Raw genomic sequence first — 25,153 nt, forward strand, 5'->3', positions numbered from 1 at the left:
ACTTGGTGCTCCTGACGATTTCCTCAGCATAGCCAGTGATGTTCAGTGGGTTGTGGTCACCTCGCACTCTTCGGAAGTCAACAACCATCTCTTTAGTTTTGTCCACATTCAGAGACAGGTTGTTGGTTCTGCACCGGTCCGTTAGCCACTGCACCTCCTCTCTGTATGCTGACTCATCATTCTTGCTGATCAGACCCACCACAGTTGTGTCATCAGCGAACTCAGCGATGATGTGGTTTGAGCTGTGAGTGGGTCAGCAGAGTGAACAGCAGTGGACTAAGCACACAGCCCTGAGGGACACCGGTATTTAGTATGGTGGTGCTGGAGGTCCAGTGAAGGGGGGAGCTGGTCTTTAATGTGCCTCATGACAAGCCTCTCGAAGCATTTCATGATGATGGGAGTGAGTGCAACCGGAGGCAGGACACTGGAGACTTCATTGGCACAAGGATGATGGTGGTGGACTTGAAGCACGTTGGAACGACTGCAGTGCTCAGAGAGATGTTGAATATGTCAATGAGAACATCAAGCCAGCTGTTCAGATCATTGTCTGAGCACTCTGGGTTGGGTTGACTCTGTGTAGAGTTCTCTGCACATGATCTGATCTTCGAAGGGGAGGGAGGGGTGATGAGTTATATGCCTCCTTGGTGCTGGCATAAAACAGATCCAGTATTTTATTGTCTCTGGTGTGACATGTTACATACTGTGTGAAGTTTGTCAGAGTGGAGGATGAAGAAACATGGTTAAAGTCTCCAGAGATGAGTATAAGTGCCTGTGGGTGCAAAGTCTGCAGACTGCTCACAACTGTGTGCAGTGCGTCACAGGCTGCCTCAGTGTTAGCAGAGGGGGGAACATACGTAGCTATCGTGATAACATGCAAGAATTCCCTAGGGATGTAGAACGGCCTCATGCTAACAGCTAACAGTTCAATGTCCTTACAGCAGATTTGCTCCTTAATAGTGATGTGCCCAGAGTCACACCATCTATCTTCACAAATACTGCCAGCCCCCCTCCTTTCGTCTTACAGCTCTACAATGTCCTGTCTGCCCTTATGAGCTGGAAGCCGTCCAAAGTGACTACTGTGTCCAGAGTCCATAAACAGCATGACGCTACACTCGCGGTACTCCCTCTGATGTCGGATTGTCGCCGTCAGCTCATCCATCATATTGGAAAGAGATCTTACATTTCCCATGACGACTGAGGGAAGAACAGGTCTATAACGTCTCCTTCTGGCACAATGCATAGCTTCGGCACGACTCCCACGTCTCTTCCTCTTCAGCTTGCGGGGGATATCGGGTCTCTCATCAAAAGTATACCTTTCGGTGTTCATGCACATACATCAAAAGTATGTGCATGAACACCGAAAGTGAGTTTTTCATAATATGTACCCTGTAACTTGTTCATAGTGGATTTTGAGATATGCTTTTGACTATTGTTCTATTGTAGCTAGATTCTTTTCAGCTTCACTTTCTTGACTGTGTAACATTTTCCTCCAGAATTTGTTGATATTTAGTGGAATCCATTCCTTCATCAATGTTTCCTGTGCCTGTAGCTCTCTCACAGTCTATCCCCTACTTAACAGTTTGCAGGGTGTTCTTTTTTTTTATCAAATGTTACTCCTTTAATTCTCCAAACAAACCTTCGGTGATTGTGGCTAAATAGTTCAATTTTTATTTCATTAGTCCACAGCACTTGTTTCCAAAATGGCTTTGGATTATCTTTTTGTTTTTCATACAGTGAATTTTGTGATGAGGTTGCCAGTAAGGTTTCGTTCTAGTAGCTCTTCAATGAAGAATAAAAAACACTTCTGCTGTCTCAGCTATACCTTGCTGCAGGTCCTGTGCTGTCAGATGAGGGTTTTGCTTTGCCTTTATGGCCAGCATACAATGTTCCGCTTGCACCGATGATTTACTATCAGTTTCTGTCTAGAAACACCACAAAGTCAAACATTCCAGCTATTTTGTAGTCTATAGGTGCTTAATCAAAACAGACCTATTTCAGCAGCGATAAAAGGATCACATAGTATAGGCTAGTGACAAATTGTACAGTTAATAGGGCAGTGCCTAAATGTTATTATTATTATTATTATTATTATTATTATTATTATTATTATTATTATCATAGACTGGCAAATACTATCTGCTCGTGAGTCACATTCAAATGAGTTAACAAGTATTGTGGGGCAGTTCTGGCTTGCCGTTCACACTACGTCACTCCTGCTTTAGCTATATTTGTGCATTGCATGTTTAAAGAAGTGTTGACATCCATATGATAAACACTGAATAAAGCTGTGGATTTTTAAAAATATTTTAAATTTTAGTAATTTTAATTTAATTAATAATTTTATACTTCTAGTAAACATATTTTGTGTTGTATTTAAAAGTTCAGAAAATTTACCCAACATTTCCACCCTAATTTTTTAATAAATAAATGTGCTGTATTATTTTTGACTTGATTCTTTTTGTACAATAATTTGAGCTGTAACTTTTATGAAAAGGTAGTCCAGCTATCTCTTGTTTATGTATGTATGTACCATGTTGATCTTTATTCATCTTAATCTGCCATCTTCTCCTTTTCTCTCTCTTCTGTTGTTCCCCCAGGAGTCTGTGAAGAAGCACAGAGAACATCATGTTTTGAAGGATAGAGAGCAACAGAATAACATTTTCTTGACCCTGACCACACCTATGCCTCCATCCATGTCTAATGGTGATTCTTTGACTAATGAGGCCTGTTTCAACACTTTTTCCATTTCCCCTGATGACTCCTGGCCCAAGGAGCGCCCTCAGACACTTTCTGAACTCAAAAAGCAGCGTGCTGCAGCAAAACTCCTTAACCATCCCATTCTCAATGGTCATGTCAGCAATGGTTCCATGGCGACAACAGAGATTAAGAACAGTTTTGAAGACTCCTGCATGCCATGTGTGTCATCTAATGGCACCACAGTATTTTTCACTCTTGCTAGTGGAGACCCCCCTCTCCTCAAACTGAAGCAGCCAGTTGAGGAGGCGGGCACCAAAAGTCATGGGTGCTGCTGCATTTCATAAGTCAATAGTAGGCCATGTTATTAGCAACGTTTAGCAGCTGACTGTTTGGGTACAGTGAGGACCGCAAAAAAGGATATCAATAATCCTACCCTCAGATTATTCTGCTTCAACAGGGTTCAAAATGTGTGTCTGTTTCACCTACTGGTGCTCTGTGATCAGGACTCAACAGCGTTGCTAGTTTAGGTACACCTACTTTGCATCTACACTAGTTGGCCATTTTTATCAAGAACACCTAATGTATAGATGCACTTTGCAGGTATGCAGTTATTGGTGTATACTATCTGTTCCTGTACACAAATTTCAGCCACACCTCAACTCTTAGGGTGCTTTCACACCTACTGCATTTGAATCGAACCAAAATAGTAAGTGTGAAAGGTGCCACGGACCATCGTCCGGCCATAGGACCAAAATTTGGTCCGACAAAAAGAGGCGCACTTGGTCCAGATCAAACTGAACCATGATTCGGTTCATTTGCATTGTTCGGACTTCTGGACTAATTACAGGAAGCTGTCATCACCCATTAAACAATAGATAAAGAAAAAGAACCGCTACAGAAAGCGAAATATTTAATTGTAATATGGTCCAAAAAAAAGTTAAAAGTCAACTTAAAAAAACACATAAATGCCAAATTGTATACCTTATTTCCGTAGAGGACGACAGGATATTCATTTTTCTCTGTTCAAAAAGTTAAAGGCTACCCACAGAAGAGAGCACAATTGGCCTTGTTTTCTCTGGGTGGATAGGATGACCCCTGTCTTCCCCCATCACCTAGTACACTGCTAGCCAGCGCGGACATCTTTTGGCTGACGCAAAAGAATTGGTGTTTGGTGCTTTCCTCTGAGTGCATTCAGTTGTCCGATGACGTTGTGTTAGTGGCAGATCAAAAAGATGCGGTGGCTCGCCTCACAAGTCTCGGAGAAAGCCTGTGCAAGCTTTTGCCCTTCTAGCACTGGTGATATTGTTTGACTAATTAGTGGATGGAATTAGATGTGTCTAAACTGGGGAGAAAATTGGGGAAAAAATGAATTGACAACCTGCCTAATTGACAGCACACAGACGTCGGTTGCACACTCCTCTACAAACCAATCAGTGTTTAACTATAGGGAGACACAGCCCATGTAGGTGATGACAGCAGGATGTAGGTATGTAATGCTATGTTCTTTAGTGCACTCGCTAAATTGCAATGTGAAACCAAAACTAATTGAATCAAATGTATACAAGGTAAGAAAAACATAAACTATGGTTCGGTCCTTGGTTAGGACTTTCAAGGTTTTTAAACGTCCTTCGAAAATTTAACGTTGTTGGTACACCTGTCAGGTGTACAGGTCTTCTTCAGTGGTCAGTTTTCATCACAGGATCACTGTTGGCTGTATATCTGTGGCTGTCAAACTATTCTCATATCAACAGTAACACTAAGGGGCTTAGAAATCCTACCAATGCTGCTGTGCCTGCAATACCCATTAACATGTAACCACAATTGTGGTATCACTGCCATACTGATAATATTTCTTCACTTGAAATATCTGGTCAGCAGTGGTCCTATGATAGTGCCTTTTCATCGAAGGAAAGATGAAAAATTTGTAGGTTTTGTTAACTTTGCACCAAGCCAAGTCTTACACCAATGACATGAATAGGCTATGTACACCAATTACGAAATCTTTTACCCCAGTGATATCACATTTTTATTATAAGCTACAGTAGAATGGCTGTGATGTGAAGGCGCATGTGCACACATAGTTGTAGCAAAAATCTTTGGCAATGTGTAGCAGCTAACTTTGCTAGCTTTTATGTTCCTCAAATAGCATAAAAAATAAGTTTATTTGCTAACTATGCTACAACACTTGCAACAAACTTTGTTCAGAAAGAGTTGCAAAAGAGCTCTCAGGTGTTTGCAAATATCCCCTTGCATTCTAACGGTCAAAATAGACAGTTGTTTAATTTATTTTATAGTCAACAATTCCATGTTCTTCTGTGCATTTACTAGCACATTTGTGATAATGTCACTTATTCCAGCCTGGAACATATTAGGAGTAGCAGCAGAGGTTTACGACAGTCTTTCACTGCTATTATCTACATCTACAGAACAAGATTGCTGTAATATGTTACAGAGTCCAGCATAAATGGTAATATATGCTCAGCCTATTACAAATTGCACATATATAGTGGTTCCTAGGTGTACCTGATAAAATGGCCATGTGCAAAGTAGGCCTACCTAATAAGTTCACAACTTATTTACAGCACCTTTCAAAATACTGTCACCCATGATAAAGATAAGCAATAAAGGCTGTGGCTTTTTGTTGTTGTGTACCACTTTGGTGTCAAAATGAAAAGGATATCAACCTAACAATTCCACAGGGTAAATTTATTCAAGTAGATTGATTGAAACAGCTGAAACTGTGATTAACCTGCCTGGAAAAGGTCACAAGTGTATTTTGCCCTCAGCACAGGGAAGGGGATGGTTTGAGAAGCAAAACTTTGGCTAAGGAAAACAATTGAATGACTGTGATAATTTTCAGCTGTCGATTGCATCTTAAGTCAACAATTTACAATTTGTCAATTTCATGTTAACAATTTGTAAGGTTTTCAAAAGAAGCCTCACAAACAGCAAAGTTGTGTTTAGCAAAATCAGTGTCTAGCAGAAAATAACCTAATTCCCACTGTGGTGGATCTGTGACATTGTGCGACTTTTTTCTTCCAAAGGTCCTGAAAATCTTATGATACATGCCATATATTATGATATTTTAGATCAAAATGTGGGTACCTCGGCCATGTGGCTAAGACAGGGATTGACCTCGAAGTCCAAACAAAAAATTGTTTCCTGGCCACGGAATCGAGCATTCCCTTGTCTTCAAACTATTGAAAATGTGAACTGAAGATGAGAGCCAATAAGCAAGGACCAAAGACTAGAATAATCTGAGATCTGTTTAAATATGTACTCCCACTTCATCCAGTATTATAAAACTAGGTGCTAATATTTTGCCAAAAGGAGTGTACTAAGGCATGCATGGGTACTGATAATTGTGACATATTTTTTGAGAAAATTATTCTCAAGTTCTTAAATGGACCAGTAATTCTGGAAAGCTCCCATGATCAAACAAGAAGGGAATGAGAGATATAGAGAATACTCTGTAAGATCTAGTTTGAGACTAGCTATTCTTTAAACTCTCCAGCTGCATAGTTCAGGTTCCACAACTTTTACAAATTCAGGTGCTTTGCATGCTGATTAACATTCATTACCTTCAACCTTGGGGGAAAAAAAAAAACAGAAAGAATAAAACACTGCTGTGGAAGATTCTGGTCAACGTAGCTGTAGTTAAAACCTTTTCACAATAAGTGTTACACACCGTAATCAGTGTTTTCATTGCATTTATTTTGTGTTTGTGTTAATTTTAATCTACACATGACAACAAAGAGCTTGTGGTCTGTACAGTATTTATGTATAAATATATCTGTTGTGACTATAACTAGGTGTTCTGAAGATAATTTATTAAAAATGTATTATGTTTGTTGGAAATGAACTGACACTGGATTCACTTGCAACTGATCAATGACTGAATTTCTTTATTTACTTTAGGTAGAAATTTTATATGACTGTGTTAGTTACCAGTATGTCACCAATGTAAATATAGTTTCATGGCTAAGTGTGCATATAGCAAATGACTTCAGGTAAAGAGTTAATAATCTTTAGACTAGAATATCCTGCTGAACAGAGACAAGATACTGTATGTTATTTTTGTGGATGCTAGATTTATGGCAGTACTGTTTTGTCACGAACATGAAAGAGAGAAATTTACAGTGATTTCAATATAATTACACATATAATTAAATTTAACTTACAACTTTATACTATGGTCAACAACAGATAATTTAGTCACTGATGGTCTAGCAGATGCAGACTTTGTTGACTAAAGAAACTGAAGTTGACTGACCTCTCCACCCATTTTAACATTATACTCTTTTAATGGCTACCAAATAGTCTTCTATAAAATAAGTACATAAAGCATAGCTGCCTATCACAGTGATCATTCTGTCCTTTTGACCCTTATTTAATAACAGAAATATAAAGACTGTAAATGTATTTCCATGATGTGTTCTATTGAGTCTAATAATAACATGCAATAAATGTCTATGAATGTTGCAAATACTGTGAGACAAATACTTCATAAAGTTCTGAAGCCAGAGACCAAATCAAACATTTGGCACATGAGCATGTAAATTAATAAATGAAAATTAAAACTCACTTTGCTATATGCCAAGGTTTATGAAATTGATCCTTGTATCTCCATGTGAATGTACTAGACTCATTGCTTAATGACTTGGACTATCAACTCAGTAATAAAGCTAAATTATCTCATGAACAATGTTTGATACGGTGACCTAGAGCTGAATATCTATAAGCCTTGGTAATTAAATGAAAAGGTCATAACTACTGGTTTTTAAAAAAATGTAAGATATTGATTGCTGCACTAATATATATTTTTAATAAAATGTCTATTTTCTTTAGCTGATAACCATCATTGAGTTCGTTTCATATTTGTACCTCGTTTTGTTTTGTTTTTTTTTATGTTCTAACATGCTTGTTTAAAATGTTTCTGTATTTGTTTATGGAGAAGTTTCAGTAACAGTGCTAAAATGTGAAACACTATGCATTCTTAAATTAATTACTGTTTTGCTGGCATGGTATGGGTTCAGTTGTCCCCTTGGACGGAAGGGTCACTGCAGTGCACTGTTAGGTATTATCAGTTATTATAATGACTAATTACTTTTATGCGATGATGAAAAATGTCTTCTCTGATGGGAGTGGGTTCTTCCAGGTTAATAATGTCACTATCCACAGGACATGAGGGATCACTGAATGTGGCAAGGAAAAACTCCTTGTATGAGACCTATAAAGAAGAAACCTTGAGAAGAATCAAGACTCAAAGGGGAACCCGTAATGTTCTAAGGGGTTTACTACTAAGCAGGCTTAGCGTGTGCAGAATCTCTCCACAAAAGCTCCAGAAAACACATTCCTAGTCAGGTTTAAATGGTATGAGGAAGGTGGAAATCACTTTCCAAGAAAGCTAACTCAAATCAGGAAATATGCAATGTTACCTATATTTATCATTTATTTAACTGATTATAACATTTGTTTCTATTATTTTCCCTGTTAAAAAGAAATTACATTTAGTTTTACACACATTGCAAAAAATCCACTTGCTGTCTATTTTAGCTGTGTGTCAAATCCAAGGCAGAAAGTTAGTATGTCATGGAAACTGAGGAAAATTTCAAATCAGAAGTTGTGGTTGTGTATCAAATATGTACCTGTCTGGAATAGTTTAGTAAGGGCTAATATACTTTGACTATGATACAACTTTCACAAAGGTTGATGTTGAGGAAATAAGCAATTTAATTAGCTTGTTACAACTTTAATCTCAAATTAGAGTCAAGGGTACCTTGCACTCAGTGATCTTGCAATCAATGCAATTAGTCAATGCAATTAAACGCACATTCACAATTGACAACGTCAATCAAATGGCTTATTTATTGATTAAATATAAAATGACAAGGTTGATACATTAAATGATAGAATCAATTAAAGAAGAGGCATATAGAACTACAGGTATTAACCAAGGACTAGGCGTTTGAAGATATTCATGACTACAGAGGTCAGGGCTACTGGCCTGTAGTCATTTAGCCCAGTTTGTTTTTTGGGGACTGGAATAATGGTAGATGTTTTGAAGCATGTGGGTACAAAACAAAGTTCTGGTGATTTGTTGAAGATGTTTGTGAAAAGAGGTGCAAGTTGGTCATAGCAGTGTTTTAGGGTGGATGAAGAGTCTAAGTCAGGTCCTGGGGCTTTTCTCATCTTCTGTCTGCTGAAAATCCTGTTATCGTCCTGTTTGTTAATGGTGAGATGAGCAGGGGGCAGAAGCGAGAGAGGTGGGGGAAGATGGCAGGTGACTGGCAGAGAAAGTCCTGCAGTAGAACTCATTCAGGTTGTTGATAAGCTGGAGAAGAGAAGTCTTTCTCACCTTGTAGCTGGTGATCTCTTCGAGGCCTTTCGAGACGGATATTGGGTCGTTCTTAGCAATGTGGCTTCTCAGCTTATCTGAGTATTTCTTCTTCGCTGCTTTAATCCTTTTGTCCAGCTTGTGTTTGGCCTCCTTATAGAGAATTCTGTTCCCTCTCCTGAATGCTGCCTCCTTTTCTCTCTGAAGCTGTCTGAGTTCAGCTGAAAACCATTTTTTTATTGCTGTTCAGCTCTCCTTGCAGAAACTGATTTATGACATTATGGTGTCTGTGTATTCATCTAGGCTCTCTGTCACCTCCTTAAAAAAACAGTTTGTGAATTCAAAGCCGACCTGTAGGTTTTCAATATATTCACTGGTTCACCTCTTCACTGTTGTGACAACAGGCTTGTTGGTTTTGAGTTTCTGTCTGTATATCGAGAACAAGAGTGTGGCTTCACTCAATGATAAAACATACAAAGCACAAAGTAAAAAGACATTCATCTATTAAACCACTTTTTCCACTTCTGTTCCTTAGTTCAAGTTGACCCTTTTAAGCGCTTAAATTAAATGTGGTCCTATTTGTGTTCTAGTTTAATGGTTTTAAGGTCTAGTTATCTTTGATTTCATTAAGGCTTAAGACTTTGGGTTTAGTGCAAAATTATCTTTTTAGTTTAGTTGGATTATTATAATTTAGGATTTATTGTTATTTCTTATTTTAGTTTGATATAGTTTTGACTAATTTCAACCCTTTGTTTTCACCCTAATAACTGGAATAATGCTGTCAACAGCAAAAAAATAAACAACCCAAATAAGTAACAAAACAAGTAAAAGAAATACTAGTGCTTGTTCACCAAAGGAAAGAGAATAAAGTCTTTTAGTCTTGTGTTTTGTTAATTCACCAGTCCGTAGTGAAGATGAATCTCAAAGAACCGCTCAACTCGTAGGTGGCTACGTCGCTTCTCATTTCACTGTTACTCACAAGCACTTTCTTCACTTGCAACAAATGAATATACATTAACTTTCACAATAACTAATATTTTTTTTCCTTTCAGGCTCAGAACATCAACAGGTAAGTTTTAACATGTTTATACACGTTTATATTCTTTTTTTTTCAGTTCACGTACACATTCAAATGTAATTCCTACAAAACAAAGGAAAATATACCTCTGGAATGTACAAGATTCTCTGCTGGATAGCCTCAAACCAGCTCTAACCAATAAGAAAAGAAGAAAACATTTTGCTCACGGCACCCCATTTTGGCTTAAAAAATGGCTTGGATTTGGACAACATCATGTATATTGTCACTGATGGCGCTCCACCCATGGTTGGACAACACAAAGGCCTGGTAAGCAGGTTAGCTTTTCTGATTTCTGAATTTTCTGAATGACAGCAAAACAGTGGGATATGTGCATTTTTTGTGACATCATGTCTCACCTAAATCTGCTAAATTTGCAACTGTAAGCCAAGAACTATATCATTGCAGACATATATAAGGCAGTTGAAGCTTTCCAGTTAAAGTTCGCATTGTTTAAACTAGATCTACAGATAAGAAAACCGCACTTTCTAAAACTGTGGCAACACTGTGAGAAAAACAAAATGCAAGAAGACTTTGTGATGTGTGCGTTCATGACGAGACTGCTAGTGAATTTCAAGAAGCGTTTTGAGAGCTTCCAGCTCTCAAGTAAAATCCTCTTTTGTTTTTTGCAAAAGATGTTCAGTTTCTGCAGATGGCCAGTGGACTGCTGAGGCCAAAAGGTTGCTTCCATCTCTGGACAAAACATCTCTTCAATTCGAGATCTTGGAAATTTCAAAATCAGATTTGCTCAAAGACCAGCACAAGCATGGTAGCGTGAGTGAGTTCTGGATTATCATTGTTCCCCAATTCAGAGAAGCAGGAATGATTGCAATGCAGCTTCTTATAATATTTCCCTCCACCTATATTAGTAAATCATAATTTTCCTCAATGAACATTATCAAAAGCTAGCATAGGAACAGACGATCCAGTGCACACCTCGATTAGCATCTTTGCATCACTACAACAGAGCACCTTTCTCTATTTCAGGTCTCTTGTTTCAACCCGCTGCTGTCACTTCTCTCACTGAATTGTGACCAAAATCAAATACCTGTCGTTAGGCCTACCTAATTATATAGACGTAATAACAATAATAATAACAATAATAATAGGACAACTACAATAAAAACTATGTACCGTACTGTATAAAACATTATGTGAATAACACACTGGCCTATACCTTTGCGATGTTGGTTGAATGTGGCCCTTGATGAAAAGTAATTGGGATGTACATGATTTTGAGGAAGTTCACCAAGGTTGACACCAATTATTCATTAGGGGCACTATAATATCCAAAAATCTCAACACGCAATTGGTCGATTGAGCTGAAATTTTGAATGATGTTTTGTTGAGCTACTTTATGACAGAGGTATTAAGAACAGCTCAATAATTGGACAAATATATGGCTGCCATATAAGTTTTCAATAGGCATTTGAAGGGCTTAGCACTGGCCAATCTTCACAAAAATTGAATGACCTTTCCACATAGGCAATCTCTAATAGCCTTTAAAGTTTTACCTCTATTTGCCATGAGGTGGCACTATTTAGTCCTATAAATTTTATTTTGGTTCAATAATAATTGCATCTAACTAAGCCTTATATTGCATCTGACATTTAATCAGTTATAAGTCATTTAAATTTTTTTAATGTTTTTCTGCATTTGTTCAAAGTTTGAAAAATGAGCTTTTTGAACTAGTCTGTGGATATTAATCTAATTGTCTCAAATTTGGTCTTAAAATAATCTATAGGCTCTGTAGGTAAATAATTATTTTAAAAATATTGACTTTCTTGCAGAGAATGGCCACAAGACATCAATCTGGGCTCGCAAAGTTTGCAAATACAATTCTTTTAACAAATTCTGATGTAATTCTTTCATGTTCCTCCCTGGATTTTTAATGCATTCTCTCAAACATGGTCTTAAAAACCTGTGATGTCTCAAGGTCAATAATTATTTTTAAACATCTTGCATATTAAGCATGACATAACTGCAAGATATGAATTAATCAGTTTGGTCTGGTTTATTCTGACTCAAGAGGCCATAAATCCATCAGTGATGCTCTGACTGTGACCAAATTTGACACATACATTCACAATAATCAGCTGAGGAAACATATGAAAATTGACTTTAATGGGCTTAAGTTGGCTCTTACACTGCTTAATGTGCTGCCAACAAACTAAAATATAATTTTTGTCTAGGTTTAAAATAAACACATGACAATAATTTCAAGTTACACATCTTAATGAGCCTTAGCATCTTGTAAATATAGGTTTGTTGCTTAACTTCACAGAAAATTTGATTTTAACAAATCTTGATTACAGAATCAAGAGTCATATTTTTTTTCTTCAGCAGTAACTGCAAATGGCAATGTTGAAATATACCATGAGTCAGACCTGGCTTTTTTTCACTTAAAGGGCTAGAAATAAATCATTAATTGTCTGAATATAACTGAATTTGAAACATATATACAGAATGACAAATTAAGGGTGTATTCTGAATAATCACAATAGTTCAAAGTTGGGAACTAGTTCCAATTACACTTTATTTGGATGGTCCACTGTGAATGCTTTGTATATGCTCAGTCTATCTTTAACTAAATATCTAAATATTTATTAAATGCAACAGAACTTAAATTTGCGTGTGAAAGATTTTATTAATTCTGTCTATAACCCTAAACCTAACCCTATCCCTAATCTCAAGGCAAAGCCTACACCTACTCCTAAACCTAATCCTATCTTAATGTTGTTGATAATCAACTGGGCATCACCAGAAAGTTTGTTAATAATTTAAATAAGTGTCTGATTACTCTCTACCAATACATTTTCTCAAAAATGCACTGTTGCCATGGGCCTCTTGTGGCTCGCTATTAAAGCATCTGCCTTTGAACACAAAGGTCCTGTGTTCTATTCCCCATCAGGGATAATAAATCGATCTGTATAAGCTTTTCTGGACATATAATTTAGGGATCTTCATCATAAGAAATGGTGGTCTTTCCTAAAAATTCAAGAGTCTGTTTTATGTCTTCTATGACCAAAGGCTGACACCTAAGGCCTCATTAACCTAATGGTGCTTGGACCCTGCAAATTGCTGCTTGCAGCCACATTTGGGGTCTACGTCCCATAGGTGCATGGAACATTTTTGCTTTTGCTTGGATGTTGAGGGGTACAAGCACTGCAGGTGCATGAAACCCTATTGGAATTGCTCTGATTTTTTTTATTAGAGGTCTAAGCATCTTCAGGTGCATGGAACCCATTGCTTTTGCTAGAATTATTATTATTATTATTATTATTATTATCATTATTGTTGTTGTTGTTGTTGTTGTTCAAGCATGCAGTGCGTAGAACCCTATTGGAACCATCATAATTCATAATATCATAATTTTATTAGGCTTTGAAATCCTGACATTTCCAATATGGTTTGATGCACTACATGCATCAAAAAAAAACCTATTGGAAATGTCAGGATTTTTAAGGTTCAACCACACAGTGTGTACAGCCCTACTGGAACTTCGTATTCTTATTTGATTTTTCTTATTATTATTTGGGGGTCCAAGCACCTTTAGGTGAATGGAACCTGTCAGGTGCAATACCCGCCTTTGTCACCAGAGGTCAGCTTCACCTGAGTACTGACTTGCTTCATAGTTACACCTTGACCTCTCTCACCTGCAGCTCATTAACCTCCCTTTATAAGGACCTTCACTCACACTGGATCTCTGTGAAGTATTGCCAGTTCATCTGCATACCAAGCCTTGTTTGTTCACATCTGTTGGATTTTTTGGATTGCCTGGACCTTTTTCTGAACTCTTTGACTCTCTTTGGTACTTTTGCTCTGTTATGATTACTTTTTGGACTGTGTTTTGAGTAAACAGGAATCATGGATTCAAACCCACCTGGAGAGTCTTCATTACAGAATACTTCGCCCACCCAGAATCAAGAAGACCCATTTTTAATCTCAGTGCTGCTGTTTTGGTTCAAGGCCAACTATTGGGCTCTCACACACAACAGCTAGTGCACCTCACAAATACCCTTGACGAATTGCTCCATGTGGTTCGTAACCTTTAGATTCCAGCTCCTCTGTCTGCTCAAGTCTCCCTGCAGCCCCCAGTACAGCTTTCCCCATCTCCCTCTGACACTTCACTCCCTTCTGTCAAGCTAGCCCTTCCTGATAAATACGACGGGTCCCCTGGTCTGTGTAAGGGATTTTTAATGCAGTGCTCGATTTATTTTTCTCATGCCCCTGCTGCTTTTCCCACTGATTCATCCAAGATAGCATTTGTCATGTCCCTGCTCACTGGTAAAGCTCTTCATGGCTATAAGCCAAGCACTTCATGGCCATAAACCAATTGGAAAGGGCTAAACCCTGTGGAGTCTCTAATAGCAAAAAGCAAGAATGGCAAGGCACTGTCCCAGTCCCCTGGATTCTGTACACAATGAGTTCTAATCATGGTTTTAAGTGTCTGATAATACCTCTCAATTGCACCTTGAGACTGGGGGTGGTATGTTGATGACATACTCTGCTTGATTCCCAGCTCATACATTATCTCTTGAAATAACCCTGAAGTGAAATTTGAACACGATCATGCTGAATTTCTTTGAGTAACCCAACTCGAGAAAAAAAATGAATTAAGGCTTCAAATATAGCCCTAGCCTTGATGTTTCGCAGTGGTATTGCCTCGGGGAACCTGGTGGCTACATCCATTACTGTCAAAAGATATTCACTTCCTCTTTTAGATTTAGGCAGAGGACCAACACAATCAGGACTCCGGAAAAAGGTTCTTCCAAAACTGGCACAGGCTGCAATGGTGCCTTAGGAATCAACTGATTTGGTTTACTTGCCACTTGGCAAGCATGACAAGAGTGAAAATAGGCCACCACATCCTTATGCATTTTAGGCCAGTAAAAATGCCTCATTATCTTCTCCTGAGTTTTACAAATCCCCAAGTGACCAGCCATAGATGTTTCATGGGCTAAACACAACACTTCCTGCCTAAAGCTTTTAGGTAACACAACCTGGGTCACCATAGTCCAACTTTCAGTAGCGGGCCACTGCAAAGGCCTCCATTTTCTCATCAAAACCTCTTCTTCTATATAAAATCCTTCAGCCACTATCTGACTCACCAAAACTACTTGCAGTAGCCCTTAATGGTGCAACAGAAGGGTTCTGACTCTGCTCTGCTATTAGTGCCTCCCTTGAAAAAGTTAGGGAATCCCCCATTCCTGCCAGAGTCTCCACTCTTTTATAGGCACTGTCCTGGATAGCTGAGGACCCACTCTCAGCAGCCCAAGATTTTCAACGTGTCACCACACACACCGAAAATACCTCTGGGTATTCTGTTTCTAAAGCTACTGTCTCTGGTATCTCACAAGGCACCTGTTTTACAATGGGAGTCACCCCCTCTACAGGCAGAGACGGCACCACTCCAACAGTGACCAGGCCATTAACCATGTTAGACTTCAAATAAATGTTGCATAATGGAACAGTTTCAAACTGACGACCCAAACCCTTCACTAAAGTGGAGGCCCCAGCTGACATACATTCGGGCAACTCCAAAACTCTGTCCAATAATAAAGACAAAGCAGCACCAGTATCTCTTAATATGGTCACTTGCACCACTTCCCCTTCTAGTGAGACAGCCACAGTACCACCAGAAACAGATTCTTTATATACATCTGTCATTGGACCAAGAGCAAACTCCGACCTCACCACTGTCTCAATTGCAACAAGAACTACAGGCTTGCTTCCTTCCTTTTTAGCAATAACTGGACAACCTGATTTTATATGGCCAGGCCTCTTACAGTAATGACACAAAACCTCAGTACAAGACTGATACAACTTGTCAGCCCTCCTCAAGGTAGAGGACTTAAAAGGTGGCAGCCCTGATTTGGGCTCAGCCCCACTAGACTTGGGCCCATCATATGTGGGTCTACGGTACTCTCTACCTACTAAACTTCCTTTTCCAGATATATCTTTATGAGTCAGCTCATAAGAATCAGCCATCATGGCTGCCTTCTTCACCTAGTGCACCACTTGGTCATTAAGGTGAATTTCTAGATGTTTGGGTATACTGGCCTTAAACTGCTCCATCAACATGAGCTGTTCACCTATCGAATGCCACTTCCTGCTGCCGAGCCATATCCATGTATGCATCACCCTGCTTACAGCGAAGAGATCTAAACATCTGACGATAAGCTTCTGGCCACATTTCATATGCTGCCAAAACTGCTTTTCTCACTGATTTATACTCCCTTGACTGGTTAACATCTAATGCAGCATACGCCTCCTGAGCCTTTCTCACCAAGACACTTTGAACCAGCCAAGGCCATTTTTCTTCTGGACATTCTAGTTCTTTAGCAGTCTTCTCAAAAGAGTCAAAAAAACAAACCCACATCACCCTCACTGAACTTAGGCATTAACCTTAAACTGCTATTAAAATCAAAACACACATCATGTTTCCGCTGCTCCTGACTATTTGTAGCTTTAAGTTTCTCCTGCTCCAAAGCTATTCGAGCTAACTCCAGCTGAACTGACATACACTATTGTTCTATCTGTACCTGATGAGCATCCCTTTCCTTTTGCTGTTCTTTCTCTCATTCCCTCTCTTTACACTCCCTAACAGGGTCAGGTAGACCAAGCCATTCTGTAAGCCCCTCAACTAACGCTGTCTTTATAATTGTCACCTCTGTGTCTACTTCCAAATACTGTGCCACCGCAACTAGCTGTTCCTTTTTCAGTTTCCGTACATCACTATGATCAAAATCACCACCGCAAAACTCTTGCACATCAAACGCCGCCATAATGACTTTTAAAGTACACACAACAAACAAACAAGTACCGCTCTAAATGCAACAAGGATAACCAATGTGCTAGTAATCCAGCCAAGCCCTGCGACACAAAAGGACAAACTTACTCTTTAAGCTAACGAGCTAGGACAAAACACAGCCAATGGACTAAACCACCTCTTATAAGCAATAAACCTCGACCACCGACCACACTCTGCTCGGCTACATGCTAATCCTAATATAAAAGTCCCAATTAACTCTACCAAATCACACATTCACCAAATCTATCACCGCACACACTACACCCTGGATAATCACTATAAATTAACGTCACTCTAAACTTACTGTTATTAACACGCCGGGATGAGCCCCCAACTGTTAAGGGTTTAAACGACTAACTCTTGTTCTAGTCTAGGGATCTTAAAAAATATATACTCAATCGAAACCCCTAACCTAAGTGCATGCAGGTGACTGATAAGTATGTACAAAGCTAAAGTGAATGTTAATGGGGTGGGGGGGGACCACCTTACCTCCACCACTCCAGCCTAAGCACAATCCCTCCAGGACGCAGAGCACAAGCCCATCAGTTCTGTTCAGAGGTTTAAAAGTGGGATGCTGGGACAAATTCCCCACACCAAACAACGACTCAGAAGAGGAGGATAGCAGTCAGCTTTTCACTTTCAAGTTCTGCGCCACCACATGTTCCGTCACGCCGACTCTCGCCCTTGAAACTCTACTTCTGGGGCTTTTATGCTCCCCAGAGTACCTGGAGGCAAGCTAGCACCCCCCAGTGGATGAAGTGTGTAAAGGACAGTGTACTGTCTAACTAAGCGCACCCTACCTATCCTAACAACACCCTGTTCATGAATATCACGAACAGGAGTGGAGACAAGGCACAACCTTGTCCAACGCTAACACTGAAAGAGCCTGACTTAATGCCGAGTATACGAACACAGCGCTCACTCCAGGAGTACAGGGATTGAATGGCCTGGAGTAGTAGCCCTGGCACCTCATACTCCTGGAGAACCTCCCACAAGATATCTCGGGGAACAGGGTCATAAGCCTTCTCCAAGTCCACAAAACGCATGTAGACTGGTTTGGCAAACTCCCGTGCCACCTCAACAATCCATGAAAAGATGAAAAGCTGGTCCATTGTTCCATGGCCGGGACAGAATCTGCATTCTTCCTCCTCAATGTGAAGTTCAACTATTGATCGGCGTCTCCTTTCCAGCATCTTGGAATAAGCTTTCAAACTCCAGAATGTTCAGTCTGATTGGGGATGGTGTGCTTGTCTATAGCTATTTGGTCTCATGTAAGGTTTCGTACAATCTTCGTTAAATTACAATTTTTATCCAAAATGGAAATGAATAGGGTGCAATAGTGGCATGTCCATCTACTGTACTTCTGCTTGACCGAAAGACCACTGAAAGTTTCTCATATACTGTCTCAGAGTAGGCCCACAAGCACAAATTTAATGTTGTTCTGACCCACACTCATCTGCTTGTCATATTTTTTCCTCCTTCTTTCCTCCCATAGATTCCCACTCATTTTTGCCCCCACACAAGCCCTATTATTCCATTGAAAGACAGATACCAAACTGCATGTACTCACTCAGACCAGGTCCTCAAGCTCTAATCCTTAGCTATAGAGACACTCTCTGTGTCATTTTTTTCATCTTTCGTTCCTCCCATAGAGTCACATTAATTTTTGCACCACACAACATAATTTATGTGTTTTTCCTTGCCCAACAGCCACCAAATTGCAGGTACTCTCTCAGGGCAGATCCCCAAGCTCTAACCCACAGCCATCCTGGCCCACCCTCATCTATTTGTCATTTTTTTACTTTCTTGATCCTCTCGTACAGTCCCATTTATACAGTTCCAACACCAACCTGCAACTACTTGGCCCCCTAACAAACACTAAATAAACAACCGATACACCTTGGCAACCACCTAGCGATGTCTTAGTAACCACCTGGGATACCATAGCAACTGCCTGGTAACACGTTAGCAACCACCTGGGATTCCATCGCAACCACTTAGGAACACCCAAGCAACCACCTGGGATGCCAGAGCAACTGCCTAGCAACACCCTAGCAACCACCTGGATTACCATAGCAACTACCTATCAACACACTTGCAACCAGTCAAGTCAATTCAAGTCAAAGTTTATTTATATAGCGCTTTTTACAACAGGTGTTGTCACAAAGCAGCTTTACAGAAAAATCTGGGTCCAAGCCCCCATGAGCAAGCCAATGGCAACAGTGGCAAGGAAAAACTCCTGAAGAACAAGAGGAAACCTTGAGAGGAACTAAGTCTCAAAAGGTGAACCCATCCTCCTCTGGTCGACAACGGATAGCAAACAGCATTAGTATACAATATTATACTACAAAATGGGGAAAACAGGCAGAGCAGTGGTTAATTAGATTAGTTTTAGTTTATGCAGCAGCAGCATCACCATCATCAGGAGGGTCAGTTCATGAGGGTGAGGTTTGCACAGAGTTGTACAGCATGAAGCTCAATGGTGGTCAAACCGGTTCAGAAGACTGGCGAGCAGTGGGCACCCGATCAAGGCAGAAGATGCAACAGCATCAGACTGCCCAGGATGGGCAGCTGTTCAACTCGGCAAAGAAAAGGAAAACACACAGAGATTTAGTTCTGTAAAGACTGACTGATCACAGATTACAGTATTAACAGTATTAACAGACTGCAGCACAGGCTCCGGCAGGTCTAGTTATTACAGCCTAACTAAAAGGGAGAAACCAGAAAGGTAACAGAGACATGAGGGCTCCCTGAGATGTCAGCGACCCTCCGGTCCACCGTCAGCAAACCTGAGTGAGCGTGTGAGAGCAGCGGGATGACAGCACCAGCACTCCCAGTTTACCATAATACTCTATATCCATGAACCCCCAGATCTACACCTTTTATCTAACAGGGAAAACTAATTACCATAGGCTTGACTAAACAAGTAAGTTTTTAAGCCTAGACTTAAAGACTGAGGCTGTGTCTGAGTCCCGAACACTGACTGGAAGATTATTCCAAAGTTGGGGGGCTTTGTATGAGAAGGCTCTACCCCCTGATGTAACTTTATTAATTCTAGGTACTAATAGTAAGCCAGCACCTTGTGATCTAAGTAGGCGCGATGGTTCATAGTATGAGAGAAGTTCACTCAGGTACTGAGGGGCGAGTCCGTTTAGAGCTTTATATGTCGGTAAAAGAATTTTGTAATAGATGCAAAATTTAACTGGCAACCAGTGTAGGTTTGATAAAACTGGGCTGATATGGTCAAACTTTCTGGTTCTTGTGAGGACTCTGGCTGCAGCGTTCTGGACTAGCTGAAGCTTGTTAAGGCTTTTGCTGGAACATCCAGACAGCAGGGCATTACAGTAATCTAGCCTTGAGGTAATAAATGCATGAACTAGTTTTTCTGCATGCTGTAGACACAATGCATTTCTTAATTTATAAATATTGCGGAGATGCAGGAAGGCTATTCTAGTAATATTCATTATATGTGCGTCAAAGGACAGATCAGGATCTATCGTGACACCAAAATTTTTTACAGATGAACCTGACGCAACTGAGAAACTAGTAAGTTTAAGTGTTAAATTAGACAGTTTGTTTCTAGCAGCTTTTGGACCAAGAAGCAGAACCTCTGTTTTATCTGAGTTAAGTAGGAGAAAGTTACTCAACATCCAGTCTATGATGTTTTTATACAGTTCTCGATCGTGCTGAGTTGAATTTTATTGTCTGGTTTGCTTGATATATATAATTGTGTGTCATCGGCATAGCAGTGGAAATTGATGCCATGTTTACTGATAATGGTGCCCAGTGGTAGCATATAAAATGTGAATAATATAGGCCCTAAAACAGAGCCTTGTGAAACACCATACTTTACTTTTGCAAGGACAGATGATTCACCGTTTACATTAACAACCTGATAGCGATCAGTGAGGTAAGATCTGAACCAGGAAAGAGCTATTCCTGCTACCCCTACAAGGTTTTCTAGTCTATCTAGTAATATAGAGTGGTCTATTGTGTCAAATGCCACACTAAGATCAAGTAGGACTAGCAAAGACACATTTCCTTGGTCAGAGAATAATAAAAGATCGTTTACAATTTTCACTTCAACCACTTTGGTTATCATAGCACTCACTTAGCTACACCCTAGCAACCATCTTGAATTACCTAGCAACCACATTGCAACACCTTAGCTACTACCTGGGAAACCATAGCAACCTCCTAGCAACACCTGGGCTGAAACATTTTACGATAATGCACTGTACTTCTGCTTAACCGAAAGATACAGTTTTGCATAGACTGCCTCAGGGCAGGCTTCCAAACACAGATTCAATGTTGTTCTGACCTGCACTTATCTGTTTGTCTTTTTTTCATCCCACATTTCTCCCATAGAATCACATTCATTTTTGCTCACATCTAAGCCTTATGCTTTTCTTTGCCCGATAGCCCTCAGACTGCATTTACTTACTCAGGATAGGTCCCCAGCTTTAATCCACAGCGATACTCTGTCACAACGAGCGACAGAGCGAGCACATCACAGCGAGCATGTCACAGCGAGCACAGCACAGCGAGCAACAGAGCTTGCTAAGCTAATCTGTTTTATTTTTATTTTTATACTGGTTGTTTTTCATCATGCCCACACTCACCTCTCTGCATGGTTGCGAAAGCTGTACCTATCTATCTCAGAAGATAGCAAAGTTGGAGGGCAGAATCATGCTTCTGCACCAAATCAAGGAGGATGAGAACCTAATAGACTCAATGCTAGGCCCTGACTTCAGTAACCGGGGTGGACGTAGCCTCGTCACAACTCGAATATCCCTGGCCTCAACTTGGTGCAGGATCCAAGGTGATGAGCTGCTCCACGCCTAACTAGATGAAGCTGTGGAGTGTGGCCTGTGGGAACTCGTGCAGCGATAGGTGCTCGGCTCAGCACTCTCTGGCTCAAAATATCCTCCTGAGCAACAGATTCTCCACCTTGGTAGAGCTTGTGGACGCTCAGGCGGGGGGCTCACCTGGTTGCCTCTCGCCCCCCTGTGCTTTTGTCAGCCACACCCGGAGGGTCGCCGGGGTCGCACCGGCTGGAGCTGAGGTGCCCTTCTCCAGCAGTTCTCGGTGGACACCCGCAATCATCACCGCAGGCTTCCTGGACGCAGTGTTCCTGCCGGTCTGCGCTGCTGGATGCCAGTGTAAGGCCTCCTTGTTGGACGCTGTCGCGCGAACTTCTCGCTGGATACCATCTTTGAACACCGACAGGCAGCCTTCTCACTGGTCCTCGCCGCTCATGCGGCAGTCTCCACCATCTACCTTGATTGTTGGGGACACCTAAACACCTACTCCTTCTCAGGTGCCAAGGAAAATGACATTACACAGCAACTTCCCAGCCTCCTCGTTAAACATGCAAATGTTCGCAATGTGATTATACACATTGGCTGTAACAACATCAAAGAAACTGTGGCAAAGGATTTTTATCTCTGGTCCAATCCCTTCCCTCTGGGAAGAGGGATCCACCACATTTCTGAAATTCCAGATATTGATTTAGCGCTAGACCATTTTTGCAAAACTTTCCAGTCAGTGTGCCCCCTGTAAAAACACGAGAATCAGAGATACATCAAACCCCTGGTTCAATTCAGAAATATCTTCCTTGCTCAATGCAAGAAATAAAGCATGGGCCATAGCTACAAGAAATAGTGACAGAGACCATTGGCTTACCTTTAGGCAGCTAAGAAATAAATGTACTTCTTACATCAGAAAAGCTAAAGCAGAATTCTACTTCCAGATATTTACAAACTCAGCTACAAATTCCTCAAAATTCTGGAAGACAATTAATATGCTCAATAGCAAATCAATGCCCATTTCAAATCATATTATAATTAACAATAAACTTTTTGTGAGAGATTTGCCATGCATTTAATACTCACTTTGCAGCTGCTGGACATTTATTCAATAATATTAACATGGAAGCACCTCTCAATGAAATAGATACACCCTCTTCTGTAAGACATGGTCTCTTTACAATTCACCCTTTTTCTCCTCACTTAGTGGCCAAAGCACTTAACACCATCAATACTAAAAAAAAAATACAGGAGAGGACAGTTTGGACCCCTTTTTTCTGAGGCTTGCAACCCTGATTATTACATATATTTTAATCTATCTATTTTATCAAGCAGAATTCCCAGTATCTGGAAAACAGCACATATAATGCTGCTGATCTTAATAACTATAGACTCATTTCAAAATTGTCATGCTTAGCCAAGATCTTACAAATCTTAATAAATGATCAACTCATGGCATTTCTGCATAGAAATTCAGTCTTATCAGAGTACCAACGTGGTTTTAGAGAAAAACACAACACAAATTATAGGCCCATCTAATTTGACACAACTATCAAATTATAGGCCCATCTCGAATCTCCCCTTTATATCTAAGATCTTGGAAAAAGTTGTTGTAAAACAATTAAGTTCCTATTTGCATAGGAATCAAATCCATGATCTATTATTATTCTCTGACCAAAAAAATGTGTCCTTGTTAGTCCTCCTCGATCTTAGTGCGGCATTTGACACGATAGACCACTCTATCTTATTAGACAGACTAGAAAACCTTGTAGGAGTAACAGAAACAGCTCTTTCCTGGTTCAGGTCCTACCTCAATGATCGCTATCAGTTTATTAATATAAACGGTGAATCATCTGCCCTCACAAAAGTAAAGTATGGTGTTCCACAAGGCTCTGTTTTAGGACCTATATTATTCACATTATATATGCTACCACTGGGCACCATTATCAGTAAACACGGCATCAATTTTCCACTGCTATACCGATGACACTCAGTTATACTCAATTATGCAAACCAGATGATAAAATTAAACTTAGCAAGATTGAAGACTGTATAAAAGACGTAAAAGATTGGATGTCGAGTAACTTTCTCCTTCTTAACTCCAAAAAAAAACAGAAGTTCTACTTCTTGGTCCAAAAGCGGCTAGAAACAGACTGTCTAATTTAACACTTAAACTTAACAATTTCTCAGTTGCATCAAGCTCATCTGTAAAAAGCCTTGGTGTCATTATAGACACTGATCCGTCCTTCGACGCACACATAACTAATATTACTAAAACAGCCTTCCTGCATCTCCGCAATATTGCTAAATTGAGAAATGCATTATCTCTGCAGGATGCAGAAAAGTTAGTTCATGCATTTATTACTTCAAGGCTAGATTACTGTAATGCCCTGCTGTCTGGATGTTCCAGCAAAAGCCTAAACAAGCTTCAGCTAGTCCAGAACGCTGCAGCTAGAGTTCTTACTAGAACCCGAAAGTTTGACCATATCAGCCCAGTTTTATCAACCTTACACTGGTTGCCAGTTAAATTTCGCATTGATTATAAAATTCTCTTACTGACTTATAAAGCTCTAAACGGACTCGCCCCTCAGTACCTGCGTGAACTTCTCTCTCACTATGAACCATCACGCCTACTTAGATCACAAGGTACTGGCTTACTATTAGTACCTAGAATTAATAAAGTTACATCAGAGGGGAGAGCTTTCTCATACAAAGGCCCCCAGCTTTGGGATAATCTTCCTGTTAATGTTCGGGACTCAGACACAGCCTCAGTCTTTAAGTCTAGGCTAAAAACTTACTTGTATAGTCACATACCCAGCTGTCACTGTGTCTTAAGATGTCTTGACAGTATTTATAAGATGTCTTGAGACATTTTCTTACGCCAAGACATCTCAAGAACGTCTTAAGACGTATGAGTGACACTGTCTTTGTCTTGCGACATGAAGGTTAACGTCTTAAGACAAAGAAGTAATTATTTTGTGTGTCTTGAAGATGAGGCATGACTTAAGACATCACTTTGTCTTAAGACACAGAGATGTTGTGTCTTAAGACAGTTCAGTTGAGACCAAAGAGTAGTCCATTACAAAAAGTCCTGTGGTATGAGTGTGGTATTCCTGTGGTACTGCCAAACTGAAGATTACAACTGAGGATTACCACGGCACTCCCTAATGTAGAATATAATGAGAATATAACAAGTATGTCCTCAAGAAACAGCCTGCTGTAATGTTATGGTTTTTGTGTGATATTACTAAAAGAACATTCACTAAGGTTTTACTTGCTGTACTTTTGTGATTCTTGGATGTTTTGTTTTTTGATTGTTGCAGAAATGTGTTTACAGTAGCAAAAGAGCAAAAGAAAAAATCAATTCTTAAACCATTTACCTTACCTTAAAATGTTTAAACTCGTTTCCTTATATCATTGAA

At 39.9% G+C, this 25,153-nt stretch overlaps 1 protein-coding gene across 2 annotated transcripts in view; it reads left to right on the forward strand.

Moving 5' to 3' along the window:
* Positions 1-6,289, forward strand: part of ppp1r16b (protein phosphatase 1, regulatory subunit 16B) — a 107,254-nt gene extending 100,965 nt beyond the window's left edge. For both annotated transcript variants that reach the window (XM_036571428.1, XM_036571427.1), the window contains one exon: positions 2,598-6,289. In XM_036571428.1, the coding sequence (XP_036427321.1) occupies positions 2,598-3,041 (444 nt within the window). In that variant the 3' untranslated portion in view covers positions 3,042-6,289. The remainder of the gene's footprint in view (positions 1-2,597) is intronic.
* The last annotated feature ends 18,864 nt before the right edge of the window (positions 6,290-25,153 follow it).

The sequence above is a fragment of the Colossoma macropomum genome, unplaced genomic scaffold, assembly GCF_904425465.1.
Source record: "Colossoma macropomum unplaced genomic scaffold, Colossoma_macropomum, whole genome shotgun sequence".
NCBI classification, from domain to species: Eukaryota; Metazoa; Chordata; class Actinopteri; order Characiformes; family Serrasalmidae; genus Colossoma; species Colossoma macropomum.